We start from the raw sequence: 15,186 nt of genomic DNA on the forward strand, positions 1-15,186 counted from the left end.
AATGGGCGTTTTTCGGTCTACGTTATATAAATACAAGCGTCCACCTGATGCGCGGTCAGTCTAAGATCGATCCCCGTCGGTGGGCCCATTGGGTTATTTTTCCAGAGCACATTGATTTATTGATCATCAGCTGTTGTATATGTCAAACATTTAGTGAGGAAACCCGCTACATTTTCCATTAGTAGCAAGGGATCATTTATATGCACCATCCCACAGACAGGACAGTACATACCACGGCCTTTGATATACCAGTCATGGTGCACTGGCTGGAACGAAAAATAGCTCAATGGGCCCACCGACGGGGATCGATTCTAGACCGACCGTGCATTAAGCGAACGCTTTACGACTGGGCTAGCCCTGTCATAATTTTTATGCTCATTTTGGTAGTGTGTTTCTCGAACTGAGTGTATCATGCAAATAAAATGCTGGCGTTTCTTTTGTTGTCCTGTATATATTTGTCTCAGGTTGTCTGGGATGCTGGTGTCCCTGCGGCTTGGCGTGCCGGGTGGCGATGGACATGGGGGAGTCGTGCTGCGCGCCGTGTTGTGCGGGCATTCTTCCACTGAGGACAAAACTCAGGGTGCAACACAACATTCGAGTAAGATACTTCTTCTTAACATTTTCTTAAACATATTCCAGGCTAGTTGCAAGACGCACACTGAGGACTAATTCCGGGCGGGTGTGCAGGGACTTTACCGTGGGGAAGGGGTAGAGGAGAGAGGGAGGCGGGAGGGGGGAGGTGGTGGGGAATTGTCTAGACTGTGGCGAGCGAAGTTTTCAGATGTGTCGAGTCATGCTTCCCTGGAAAATATATTTTTAAAAAAATACATAAAAATTGCTTGAGCAGTTGAGTTTTGACCTTCAACCCTTCCCGCCTCTCCCTTGCACACGCGCCTATATTCATTTGCCTTTCAACTGGACAGTGCATAATCTAGAGAGTTGTTAGGCGGGGAAACAACATCCCCCACCCCTCCGCCGCTTCTTCTGTTGCCCGTATCTCACGTTAGACCAAGTGACAAACTAACAGCCGTAATTGAAATTAAGCTGTGTTCACACTTACACAAGTTAAACTGGTATAACTATACTGGTTTAGCTAAAACTCTTTTGGTTGAAAATGACGAGCGTTCACACGTGTAACAGGCCTCAGATTACAGTTATCTTCCCATCCGGAAATTTGTCCGTGCAAGTAGTCTGCTGTTTGACTGTGATTATGTCATGGCAGACAGCTATGAAGTGGCAACTATTTGACTGAAGTGACAGGGGAGAGCATGTAGTTTGTAGACATGAGTAACTTGTTGACATTGAAGACTTGTTTGTGTTAATTCCGGCCCATGCAAAAGTAGTGCTTTTTGTGTAAAATGGGTGTACTCCGGCCTGGTTTAGAGGGTGTGTTTGTTTAAACCAATATGCTGGGACAAAGAGTTGGACAACAGGGGTTGTCCTTTTCAGGGTATGTTTCCCCCAGGCAGGCAAAGGTACAAACAAAAATCCATGGGCCTGCTGATATTAATAAACATGTTATAGCCACTAACGCTATATAGAAACTTATAGCGAAATTAATTGTGGTCTGTGACCAGTGGACTAGGGTCTCCACTATAGTTACTAATTGTGACATATGTTGTGGTTCGCTTATTCACTTCTAGTAACTGGGGAAGAATTAAAACAATTGGTCTTCCTCAGTGGTAAGCCTTCTGGCTAGATTTTGCCCATGTTATTTTGTAATATTGTGCATTGACTTTTTGGGGACATGGGTGTATAGCGGAAGAGCCGGTGGGTGTATATGGGTTCCTAAAACAGCTGTTCGGACCGGTACTACATCCAGATGCGGTCATATAGCTAAAAACTGATACGGAAATATTCTCAGTTTAGCAGTTAAAATAAATGTTTGTTAATTTTCTTTTAATTATAATTTAGTTTTTAAAACTGACATTTAATTATTTAATTTTCAACGCCTCACATTCCAAAGTTTAATGATAAACACATCCTACTATTTAAATGCTATTTGTTTACTTTTGTTCACTGGTGGGTTGCTTCATTCAGCAAGTCAGTAGTACAGTATTGGTAGATTCACTGTACTTATTGGTATTCGTATTCAAGACCCTATATTCGTGATACGTATCGTATTTGCCACTTGGTGAATTCGTTGCAGCTCTAGTGAAAATTAATGATTTTCGCAATAGTGTATGTGGTTAGTGCCAATGAGAAACCCGTTCTATTGGCAATCTTCATTTGATGTTTGGCAATTAAACATGAATTTCAATGGCAGATGACATCTGTGTAATGAGACCTAGAGTCTGTTAAGCCGTTGCTAACGCAGTTACTGTTTATTCTGACTGTGACGTCATATTTTAAAACCTGCGCACACGAGCGATAAAAAACGCACCGACGTGCGTTAGAAATCACTGTCCGGCAAACATCGGATGAACGCAGTAAAAAGAACCGTGTGCGACTATCCTGTGTTGCGGCTGCGTTGCGTTTTTTAACGCTGCGATACATTTTCAAAAATCAAACATGTTTGATATTGAACGGATGAACACAGACGGATCCGATTGAAAATGAATCGTGTGCGCCAGTCTGCGTCTGCGTTGCGTTGAGATTTGTTAGATGAGCCAATCGTCTGTCGAAGCGTTTCAAAATGGCGTCATCCACCACCGACACCATGTGGACTCACAAAAACATGTTGACAGAGCTCTTAGGAGAGAAAGTGTCTGTACCAGGTTACTTCATCTGAGTATAGTGACAGAGTTTTGAAAGCTTCGGCAATGGAGGAAATTGCCGAAAATTTACAAATGACTGGTAAAATAAAGTCAACGACATATGTGGCACCATTTTTTTTTTTTTTTTTTTTTTTTTTTTTTTTTTTTTTTTTTAAATGTGGGAGGGGGGCATCGCAATTTATTTTCAGTGTAATGTTTGCTGCCATTTTGTACATGTCACATGATTACACACGTCACATGACGTTAAATATATAGAAATCCCTGACCTATCGCTGGTAAACGCCAACGCGACGCATGTAGGCGCACACGAGCGGCATGCGTTTTTAGACGGACTGCGATTTTTAACGCACGTCTGCGCCGGCCTTAAGTGTGAACGCAACTTATAACATATGGTGCGATGTCGTTAAATAAACCTTCCTTTCATTTTCCCATTCCAGAGTAGTACAGCTTCTTTCAATTGTTTTTGCTTTGTTTAACCACACCACTAGAACACATTGATTTCTTATTCATCGGCTATTGGATGTCAAACATTTGGTAATTCCGACATATTATAGTCTTAAAGAGGAAACCCGCTGCATTGTTTTTCATTAGTAGCAAGGGATCTTTTATATGCACTTTCCCAAACAGGGCAGCACATACCACGGCCTCACATATACTAGTCGTGGAACACTGTCTTAAAAAAAAAAGGAGTAATGGGTACATCGACGGGTATTGATCCTAGATCATGTGAGCGCTTTACAACTGGGCTACGTCTCGCCCCCAGCTTCTTTAACGTCTTTCCCTAATCCAAGACATCCCTAAACGGGACAGGTGGCTAAGTGTTTTAGTAGAAACGTGTACAAGCAAAACATATTTGACTTTGGTTACAAGGGCCTCTTAATAATGCCAGAAGTAACTACTGAACACTCCCCCAAAGTGGTTAGACTAAGCCCACAGCTAAAAGTTGATCGGAAATGACAGGTGTGTGGCACAGATAGCCACAAGAAACAAGCACCTGTCGCGGTTGGAGAGACAAGGACTGAGATGTGGAGGTGGACAGCGAAAGAAGTTGAAAGATAGGAGGAGTTGCCAGATCGGGAAGAAATGAGATGGAATTCAAAGGAGAGAAAGGAAAGGGGGCAATGGGATAAAAAAATATATATATATTTGACTCCACTACGCTTTTCGTCAGTATAATACACTGTGGAAACATTCTCGGATCGATTCTTTCCTCATCTCAACCAATGCCCTACAACTGATATATCAAAGGCCATTGTATGTGTTGTCCTGTCAATGGGAAAGTGCATATAAAAGATCCCTTGATGCTTTTAAATGGAAAATATGTAGCAGGCTGTGTGCACTGTAATTTATGCAGGGGAGGGACGAGATTATGGCGAGAGATGTTTGGGGGTGGGGTGGGGGTTGGTGTCTAGTCATGCTTCACCAGGAAAAACGAAAATGTACTTGAGCGGGGGTGGGTATAAGCCCACTAATCCCCACCCCCTCCTACTCACGCGCCTGAACTAAATGTTTAACATCCAACGACTGACAGGCGATATAGAGAATAATACATGAGTGGCCGTTAGATACCATTTATCTCACAACGAATTGTTTTAAAATGTATTTAACGAGCGAAAGCGAGTTTGATACGTTTTTAAACGAGTTGTGAGATAAATGGTATCTAACGGACACGAATGTATTATTCTATTTCTTACATATCCTCAAAAACCAGGTTTTAAGTAAATTTTAACATCTTTTTTCGACTAAAAGTTATTTACAGCCATTATACTTGTAGCTAACTTACGCGTCACAGACACATGATTGACAAGTTAACTATATGTCACAGTGTAATCTATTTCCACCGTGTGTTTTTTTTCATTGGTGGGATGGCACTGGTGACCTGGTCATCACCTAGGAGCAGCCAGTCGTATGTCTTGAAATTGTTAATACACGTACGTGTGTTAACAACCCATGTGTTATCAAAAATAATGCATGGTGTTCTCACCAACGGGTGTGTAAGAAGATTAATTAATCGATGTGCTCTAGTGGTGTTATTAAACAAAACAAACTTAAAACAAACCATTTCAGTATAACGCATATATACACTAGTATTACGGTTAATTAAAGACAAGATGCGGCGTGTGCATTTGATGCGTCTAGGGCCGGGACGTAGCCAGGTGGTAAAGCGCCCGCTTGATGCGCGGTCGGCCTGGGCTATTTCTCGTGGTATGTGCTATCCTATCTGTGGGATGGTGCATATAAGAGATCCTTTGCTACTAATGAAATTTTTTTGCGGGTTTTCTTTCTAAGACAATATGTGAAAATTACCAAATGATTGACATCCAATAGCTAGATAAAGGACGGGATTTAGCTTAGTTGGTTGAGTACTCGCTTGAGGTGCTTGCGTCCGCAGGATCAAACCACCTCTGTGAATCCATTCAACTCACTGTGTTTTTTTCTCATTCCAACCGATGCACCACAACTGGTCAAAGGTCGTGGTATGCGTTTTCATGTCAGTGGGGAAGTGCATATAAAAGATCCCTTGCTACATTAGGACAAATGTAGCGGGTTTCCTCTGATGACTATGTGTCAGAATCCAATAGCCGATGATTAATTAATCAATGTGCTCTAGTGGTGTTGGTGAACAAACAAACTCTAACCATTCTAGATACTCTCATGAAACGTGATGCGCGGTCGGTCTAGGATCGCTCCCCGTCGGTAGGCCAATCGGGCTATTTTTCGTTCCAGCCAGTGCACCACGACTGGTATATCAAAGGCTATCCTGTCTGTGGGATGGTGCATATAAAAGATCCCTTTCTACTAACGGAAAAATGTAGCGGGTTTCCTCTCTAAGACCCCATATGTCACAATTATCAAATGGCTGACATCCAATAGCCGATTATTAAAAAACCCACCAATGTACTCTAGAGGTGACATTAAAACAATCTGATTAAAATTAGCTCTACTGGGTCTACTAGTAGATCTAACAGCACTGCGTGGACTCCCATGTCCAGGTGACATTTCATCTATAAATAACAATTTAAATATCAACCAATTACACTTCGCCTTTTATAGCGTTCTAAAAATATCAGGCGAGACTATTTATGCAATAGGCGAACTTGTTGGTCTATTTCAACATTGAAAAAACGGGGGAAAGTGCAGTAATAAACTCTGGAATGTATACTAGTATAAACAGATTTTATGGCTATGCCATCACGGTTGGGGTTTTTTCGTCTTGAAACTAATTTTATATAAAATGTTATATTGCAATTAGTTTCCGGCACACTTCGTAATTCACCCGAATCATTTCGTATACCCTCGGCATAATCCCGAATGTTTTCAAATTATTTTCAAACCACTGGCCCCTACTACTCTTTTCTAGACTGTACTTTGTTTTATTGTGATACCATCTCGTATCCTCCGGAGTCGGGCCCACTATACCAACTCATGATGACTGGACTATACCCTAGTCTGTTTTTCTCTCTCGTTCAGACAGATCCGGCTTCTTAAGATCTGCATTTCAGCACAGCACTACACCTTCAACGTCTAATGACTGTCAATCTAGGGGTTTTCTTGACGGGATGCAACCCATCTCGTCCCTACAAGCTGTGCACCCGAACGGCCTTAACGAGACCACACACGTGGACATATAGATCGGACTTTAAACTTTTAGACCTTCGTTCAAAAGTTTATGTCGAAATTACTTTCTTTTTTTAATATTATTAAATAGTCCGATCCTCTCTTCTTTCTCTTATTTATTTTTGGACTGTCCTTCTAAAATGCTCCAAATTATATAAATATTCGACTGAGCAGTCAATTCTTTTTATTTTTGGCTTGTAACTTTTTTTTTTCTTCTTTTTTATTAAAATTCTATTATTTTTTTTTACGAATTGCTATTTTCAAAATTCTGCCCATTTTTAACTCTGATTTGCAAGTAAGGTTTTGATTGGTCGAATGAAAGGTCAACTGGACATGAGCTGCAACGGGCTGCTGTTAGATCCACATGTAAAACTGGAGCTAATTTTAATTAGATTGTCGTTAAAACAAAAAAATTAAAAAAAAAGATTGTACTGACTGGTTAAACAAACATTCCTTTCTGTTTTTTTCCCAGGGCTCTATACTGCTCGATTGCTGCGTGGTGTGCTGGTGTCCATGCTGCGCACTGTGTCAGATGGCGCGCGAACAGACGCACATCAAGAACAACACGATTGCTTGACGACTCTCCCAGTTTCAGGGCCGTACCTAGCCGACAATAACGGGAGGAGGAGGGGGTTAGGGGGTACAGTAAACAAAAAGACATTAGAAAATATACAAGCCACAGTAATATACGAGTTTGTCTTAACAAGACAAAACGCACACTGTTTGGTATAGTTCTGGGGTAGAAACTGCCTTCTTTAACCCCTCCCCTCTCCACCATCCCGTTTGGTACGGGTTTTAGTTTTTAGAGCAAGTGTAGATGTGTGCAGTGAAACTATTTTGGGGGTAAACGGTAAACACATCGAACCTGATTCATCGTGCTTGCAGTGTTGTTAAAGTTTAGTGAAGTAAATAGCAGAACATTTTTTGTTTTACAACAAAAAGTGTAAATTATTAACCATATGGTTAAAAATATCTTGGTACATATCAAAGTGATACGTCATCGACTGGTGCACGACAACTCACATGAACGTCAACTAAATGAGCTGAGTGATATAAATTAAGATCAATTAGGGGTAATAAATAAGATATTAAACTCGTATCATTTCCTATATGTTTATGTCCCTCGTGAAATATTTTTTTATTGTCACTCGCTAAAGCTCGTAACAACTGAACATTATTTCACTCTGGCAATAAACATGATACGAAATAGACGCTCGTTTAATATCAGATAATAGCGTGTCTAGTTGTTGTGTAGGCCTACAGTACTTACTTTTGTAAACCTCAAATAACTGTTGGCGGATATAGTGACCGTGTTTAGACATTGTGACCGATGAAATAGAAAGAAGAACGCAAGCAGAAACATTGAATTAGTTTGAATAAATGACAATACTGACACCACAATTCACATGCGACAGTATTGTGAATTTGTTTTTAAAACGTTGATTCCTTTTAATAGCCAGTTTCTAAAATCTTTTTTTCTCTTTTTTTTTATATGTAAAACAGTTTCTCAGTCGTAGATACTACTGTCCTATTCAGTTCTCTCGAGTCTAATGCTCGTCTTCAGACTACCAACTGCCAGCAGAAAGTTGCCCAACTTTCTTCTCTCAAGACTTCCACGACTATCCAGGGCCCGTGCTTATAAAACTTTTAGAGTCCAGACTCAATCTCTAATGACGTCACACACATACAATTTGTATGGCATTGTCATGACGTTACTGTCTCAGACTCAATATCTAATGACGTCACACACATACAATTTGTATGGCATTGTCATGACATTGGTGTGTCAGACTCTATTTAGTCTCGAGTCTAGACTCTAAGGGCCGATTTCATATGTCTGGGTCTCGAAACACTGGGTTATATGAAAACCTAGGTTTAACACTGGTTTACGTAAAACGCTGAAAAACTTTACCAAGACCTACACCCGTGGTTCATTTCACATGTGTGTGGTTTACCCGTGTTTACAAAACCACGCTTTTTGCGTGGGTTAACCGCATATATTGGAAAGGGGACATAAGCGAGGGATAGCTTACACGTCATCACTTTGTAGTTGGAACTTGTTACCGGTGTAGTATTAGCATTCGCGTACGAGATTGGGGATCAGCTACCTCCTCACCCCACAGTCTGGGGCAAACCTTCGTATTCGGGCAAAAATGATGGAGATGTTTGAGCCTGAGCTGGCCTGAAAACCCCCACATTTCTGACGATATTAGTTATAATCCATGTAAAATGCGTACAGAACCCTACATAGATGTTGGTAATAATGCAAATATGAATAAACTTTGTTACACAGAATTGGGTTTTCGCGCAGTTCATACACCATGAAGAAAATGCTTATTTTCACTAATTTAGTAAATAACTATATTTATTACCCCAGCGGTCACTCATACAGGGAAAATATTTTCCATATTTTCTCATTGAGAAATATTCTGCAGTGGTGTAACGTACAATATTATTGGACGATTTGACGCTTACAAACCAATGACTTTGTCCTTACTAAATAGAATATCATCACGATTTGGCAAATACACATAATGACGCCATGTTTTAGTGCTGAATTTATAACAAAATGTAATTTTAATGCAATTCATTATATATATTTTTTAGCAGAAAATTATCTGTGAACGCGATTAAAATACTGTTATAGCAATACTCAGAACAGTGTGTAAAGTGGTTTACATTGTTTCTATACATGCATATGCACATGCTTCTAAAATAAAGGCGTTTAGAGAAACAAAATAGCTGGGGTAATAAATAGAACACAAACTCGGTTGCAGTTATTATCAGACCCCACCGCCACCCTTTATTCGCTACACAAAATTGTCTCTGAAAATACGTTCACATTTCATGGCTCTGCGATACTGACAAAAACACGAAATTGTAAAAAAAATTATCCTTGAAGAAAAGTTACTTTGAGCAAACCCAGCGAAAAACCACCTCCATGGCAGGTTTAAACAAGCAATGCAATTGTAACCCAGTGTTAAACTAGGGTTTTTGAAAACCAGACATGTGAAATGCACAGTAAACAAGACCCAGGGTTTAACTCGGGTTTAACCCATATGTTTCCAAAACCCACCGATAACACAGACATATGAAATCGGCCCTAACAGTTTTATCAGCACCAGGCCAGATGCTAGTCCGAGTGCACTTACAGCTCGCTTATCGTCGTATAACCCATTAGTTGTTGATCTGAGCGCACCCGTCGTAAGTTAGGATTGAGGAAATTACACTGCAACCGTCGAGTTGGTCAACTTTCTGCTGGCAGTTGGTAGTCTGACACTAGCTAAGTGGGGTTGGTTGTTTTTTGCCAATTTTATTTTATCAACTTTTATTCCTTTTATATTTCTGTTGTTTTTAAACAACCTAGGTTAATATTTCTGAACAAATAAGAAATATATATGGGGAGATTGGATCCCCCTGCCTACACCTATTTCTAATCTAAAGAAAGGTGATGCGAATCTATTTACAAGGACACTAAACCGGCTGTTTCTTTGAAACATGGAGATCAATTCTGTATTGATTCACCAAAACCAAAAAATTTAAAAAAAACTTTTGATCTAATAAAATTACCTTAATTCAGTATTTAGTTTGATATGGTCTACAAGGGTTGTAACTGGCTGAAATTCCTGCCAGATATTCAGTCCGGCAAGGTTTAAATTCTGCCGGCCCGAATCAAAACCTTCCGAAACAAACATAATTGACACAAACTAATGTGTGAAAATTAACGTAAAATAACTGCCGGTCCGACAGGACGACAGGCAAACAAATCTTACAGGCCCGTCGTGATGTTCGTTGGCAAAAACATTTAGTAGATTTTTCTTTTTCAAAGATGAATAAACAATTGTTTTAACTCGAATCATAAGTAGTAATGTTTCCCATAATAACTGTATTTTATATGGATTCACATTTTGTTCATCAGTTTTATTACATCGCGGTGGAAGAAATACCCATGTGCTATTTATCGTCTCTTCACATTGTGGAATACGTCTTTTCAGATCAGGTGATCGATCGTGTCACACAGTACAACTCCGCATAAATGCCCATGCAAAAAGGTGTGAGCATGTTCTTTCCATTCAGATGTTTAAATCGGAAAGATACTTGCTGTCAATTCTTATAATTAATGTAAGCTACATAATTTAACAAATTATATTTTTAAATAATTTTGTTTAGCATTTAATATGTTTATAATATTGCTTGTGTAAACTTCATTGACAGATCTGTCGCGAAGAAATGCAAAGTTTCATTGATAAATAGCCAATTGAAGTGGCCACAACATAACGTTTAATCTGTGCATTTTTATGTCTTGGTTAGTTACTTTGGAAGTCGGTCTGTGAGATTTTTGTTCATTGATGTGCGGTGTAATAAATAAAATACTATACTCGTTCCCGTCTGAGACGGTTTATATTACAACTCGTGTGTTTTAATCGGATATCACTCATTTCGCCCGTGGTGTACGATTGAAACCATACTCGTAATATAAACGGTCTCTCACGGGAACTCGTTTAGTATTGTCTATATATTTTTATTCTGATTAACAGTTTCCTCTACAGTTTCTTTAATTAATTTTACATATTCCTTATCTTCAACTAATGAATTACTAAACTTCCAAAAACTTCTTCTCCTTTCAAGTTCATTCATTTTTTAATAATTTAAAGCTAGAATATATTAATATATCAATACCAATAAGTGAAGATAAAAGATCACGTAATATTAAAAACAATCGAAACGTAAGTGTTGCAATGGTGTAGATTGTCTCCAAGAAAAACGTTTTCAATCTGGATTATCGTCTTAATTTTTAAAATTTAAATTAAAAAAATATCATTAAACATAATTGCAATTCTGCGTGCATTTTATTTGTAAGAGTTAAAGTAACATTCTGAATGACTCAATTTTTGTTTAACAATTTGTTCTTGGTCTTCACAAAAATGTTCATACTGAAGTAAGGAATCTTTTATATGCACCATCCCACAGACAGGATAGCACATACCACGGCATTTGATGTACTAGTCGTGGTGCACTGGCTGACATAGCTCAATAGGCCATCGACTGGGACCGATCCCAGACCGACCGCATATCAGCCGAGCGTTTTACCATAGAGTTACGTCAAGCCCTCAGTCACCAACAAATTCCATACTTAATTCATCATCTAAACTACAAAAAAAAGTTATTATTTCAATTTTAAACAAATCTCTGTACGTTTTTATTTCAATTTTTTTTTCTCCTGTCCGTACCTAAAGCTATCTGCACACACACACACACACACACACACACACACACACACACACACACACACACACACACACACACACACACACACACAAAAAGGGGAAAAAAAGAAAAGAAAAAAAGGTTTCTGAAACTACGTAAAGGCCTAGCTTGTTTCATGAAAAAAACAAACATAATGTATAATTTGTCTGAAAAATCGAATGCATATTACTTATTGTCGCCACATAGACTACTACCGATTAAAAAGCTATGGATCTTTTATACGAACTTTCCTACAGACAGGACAATACATACCACGGCTATGTATTAGCGTTTGGTCCGAATTTTCGAATATTGGCTCGCTAATTTGCTATTCGAAATATTGGAATAGTATTTTCATGTATTCGAATATCTCGGTTTTTAAGTCGTATCTGTTTCATACATTGATCTATACATAGAGATTCAGAACGACGTTGGCCATGAAGGCCAAACACTATTTTAAAATGGATGACTTCAGCTTTTCAACAGTCAATTTTTCCTTCATGTTGAGCAATATTCCTTTTGCTCCTGCATTTGGTGTCTATATTTCACAACTTGTGGGATACCTTATACAGATTTTAAAGACCGACATATTTTTCTGGTAGAAAAGTTGGTCGATCAGGGTTATGACATCCAAGGACTCCTGGAAACCTTCCAAAACATTTTATGACAGACATTTAGGCCCATATTTATAAAGGTGTTTTAACGTAAAAACGTGTTTCAAAAAGATAAAACAGTGTTTTAAGAAAAATCAATATTTACAAATATGTTTTAACTTTAAAGCACTGCTGCTAAAACATGTTTTTACATCCATATTTATAAAAGTATTTTAATGTTAAAACATGTTTTAAAGTATCCTAAAACACGTTTTAGTTAAAACAATGAAGAGGTACGTCTAACTCAATCACGTGTTTGGACTCAGTCGCTTCAACATTTTGGGACATGAAACATGGACGTACTCCGACAACTACAACATTTTCAACGTGTTCAGGATATCAACTACAACCGTGCAATGAGATGAGAGCGTGTTTTCAGAGATCGTGACAATCCATTTGACCGTTAGTCTGATGAGTGTTTTCGAATGCGATTTCGTCTGAGCAAAAATACAGTTCGCGTTGTGACTGACATGGTGCGGGCAGATATAGAACAGCCAACACTTAGGAATCATGCAGTCCCTTGCGAACTTCAAGTCTTACTTGCATTGCGGTTTTATGCAACAGGGGGATTTCAGCTCACCATGGCCGACCTCCGTGGACTTTCTCAGACGACCGTATGTACTGTTCTCAAACGATCGCCAGGTTAAGACCACAATATATTTCATTCTCCAATAACGAGGAAATGAACGATCTTAAAGAAAGATTTTTCAACATTGCTGGTTTCCCCAACTGCGTAGGAGCCATTGACTGCAGTCACATCCGTATAATTGGACTAGGTGAAAACGGGCAAAGATTCATCAACAGAAAAGGCTGGTCTTCTATTAATGTCCAAGCAGTGAGCGACAGTAATCGTAGATTTGTCAACATAGTGGCATACTGGCATGGTTCAGTACATGACAGCAGAATATTCGACAACAGCTTAATGAAACAGAGATTTGAAGATGGAGAAATTGATGGGTTCTTGATTGGCGATTCGGGATATCCTTGTCTGCCCTATCTAATGACACCTCTGCTCAATCCAGGAAACGCTGCCGAAAACAAATATAACCATGCTCTCTGTTCCACGAGAAATATAGTAGAATGCATGTTTGGAATGTGGAAACGAAGATTTCCTTGTTTAACATATACTCTCCGATTCAAGAAGTTACAAACATCTCTAGCAGTGATTGTAGCAACTGCTGTATTGCATAATATTGCTATCAGTGAAAGAGAACCCAATTTGGACGATGACATTGAAGATCTGCAGCCTCAACTTCAGATCAACAGAGTACAAAATGGACGTGGAAATGCTGTCAGACGGGCTCTTTTTCAACAGTATTTTGCCTAACATATTAAAAGTTAATCCATTAAAATAACATACTAGTAACCAAAAACCTGACAATATCATTAGCTATGTCTTTATTGTGTAACAGACAAACTACAAGTAACTGTTTTATATACCATATTTTATGCATTTAAAACAAAAGGTGCTTTGGACAAAAACTGCATGTTAAGTACTAGATGAAGCTGGGTGACTTGGCGTTGAGCACTTTTTGCTCTAATACTGCTTTTTAAGTTGAAGAATTTCATGCTTCAAATATAGATTTTGCTTTTTTGCTTCGTGCTTCTTTCGAGCAAATTCCAGAATTTTCATCTCTGGTGTGGTGTATGGTTGTTTCTTTGAATATGTTTATTTGGTTTCCACCTGCCAAAATAAAAATAATGAAACTGACTTATCGTGCGTTTATAGAGTGGTTGGTTTTGGGGTTGTTGGTTTTTTACATTTTTAAAATTCCCTGAGCAATCAAACAAACAAAGTAAGGAAAAATTACAGAATTTACAATAGCTGTAAACGCAAAACAGTGTTTTAAAAAGAAAATGAAAGAAATGCTTCATGTAAGGATGTACTTAACACGTATTAACTATGTTATATGGTATTGAACACATGGGTAAGGACATATAATCAGAAAGGCAACCCGCTATGCGGTCCATAGTCTTTTGAATAGCAACTGATCTTTTATATGCAGTATCCGAGAGGTAGGAAAGTAGATATCATGGTCTTTCTTAAACCAGTCGGGATCGCTCGCTGGAATGAGAAAAAGCCCAATGGGCCCCCTGATGATGATCAACCCTACACCGACCGCGCCTCGAGCGAGCGCTCTATCAGTATACTACGTTTCATTCCTTAAATGCATTTTGACTTCAGAAGCTAAACCATGCAGCTTTAATAATGCATGATGGGGGAAGAAATCATTGCTTAGAGAAACCTTCATGCACGTGCACATCATCATGCAATTAACTGTTCACCTTAAAGGGACATATACCCTAGTTTTTAAACACTACGGAATATTTTTTACTATTAGAGCCGTTTTTGATAACTGAAATCATACTTTACTTAGATTTTATTGTTTAGTTTATCCATTTCCGTACATTCGAAGTGTTTTTGGTCATCCTCATGTTTTTAATATCACAAAATGCATTTCTCATATTTTTAAAAACGCACGTGCGTCTGAGAAGTAACAGGTATGGAGATGGAGTTTCAGTCTATTTTTAGAGGGCATTTCACCATTTTAAAGTCGCAGACTTATGTTCCACTCAGTTGTTACTGTATCCAAATGTGTTACAGGTTTGTAAATTAACTAAACTTAGTGTTAATTTTCACGGGTTAAAACTAGGGTCTGTCCCTTTAATAATATAGTAGTGAATTTAAATAGGTATATATCGCCCCTCCGTAATATTTTAATACAGGAACATACAGTAAACTCACGTGTTTTGTTTCCAGTAAGAAGAAATAAAAAATGTTGCAGTAAAATATGCAAATAAAAATAAGCAACCTGTTCTTTCTGCGGCATAGTGTTTTGAGTTGTCTCGGTATTACCAATCGGAGAAGGGCTTCTGTTGACAGTACCAGAGGGCAGTTCATCTTCATCCATGGGCATGTTGATGTTTTCGCAGTCAGTGTTATCCTCATC

The 15,186-nt window shown here is 38.7% G+C and overlaps 2 protein-coding genes across 2 annotated transcripts in view; both read left to right on the forward strand.

Moving 5' to 3' along the window:
* The window catches only part of LOC121377721 (cornifelin homolog A-like), a 21,482-nt gene extending 14,279 nt beyond the window's left edge, over nucleotides 1-7,203 (forward strand). The window contains exons 4-5 of the mRNA XM_041505806.1: nucleotides 465-598; nucleotides 6,808-7,203. Coding sequence (XP_041361740.1) covers nucleotides 465-598; nucleotides 6,808-6,912 — 239 coding nt within the window. The 3' untranslated portion in view covers nucleotides 6,913-7,203. The remainder of the gene's footprint in view (nucleotides 1-464; nucleotides 599-6,807) is intronic.
* A 5,714-nt stretch (nucleotides 7,204-12,917) lies between these two features.
* Nucleotides 12,918-13,562, forward strand: LOC121377984 (putative nuclease HARBI1). Its single transcript, XM_041506080.1, has one exon. The coding sequence runs from the start codon at nucleotides 12,918-12,920 to the stop codon at nucleotides 13,560-13,562; it is 645 nt and encodes a 214-aa protein (XP_041362014.1).
* Nucleotides 13,563-15,186: the final 1,624 nt, after the last annotated feature.

Source organism: Gigantopelta aegis, chromosome 7, assembly GCF_016097555.1.
Source record: "Gigantopelta aegis isolate Gae_Host chromosome 7, Gae_host_genome, whole genome shotgun sequence".
NCBI lineage: Eukaryota > Metazoa > Mollusca > Gastropoda > Neomphalida > Peltospiridae > Gigantopelta > Gigantopelta aegis.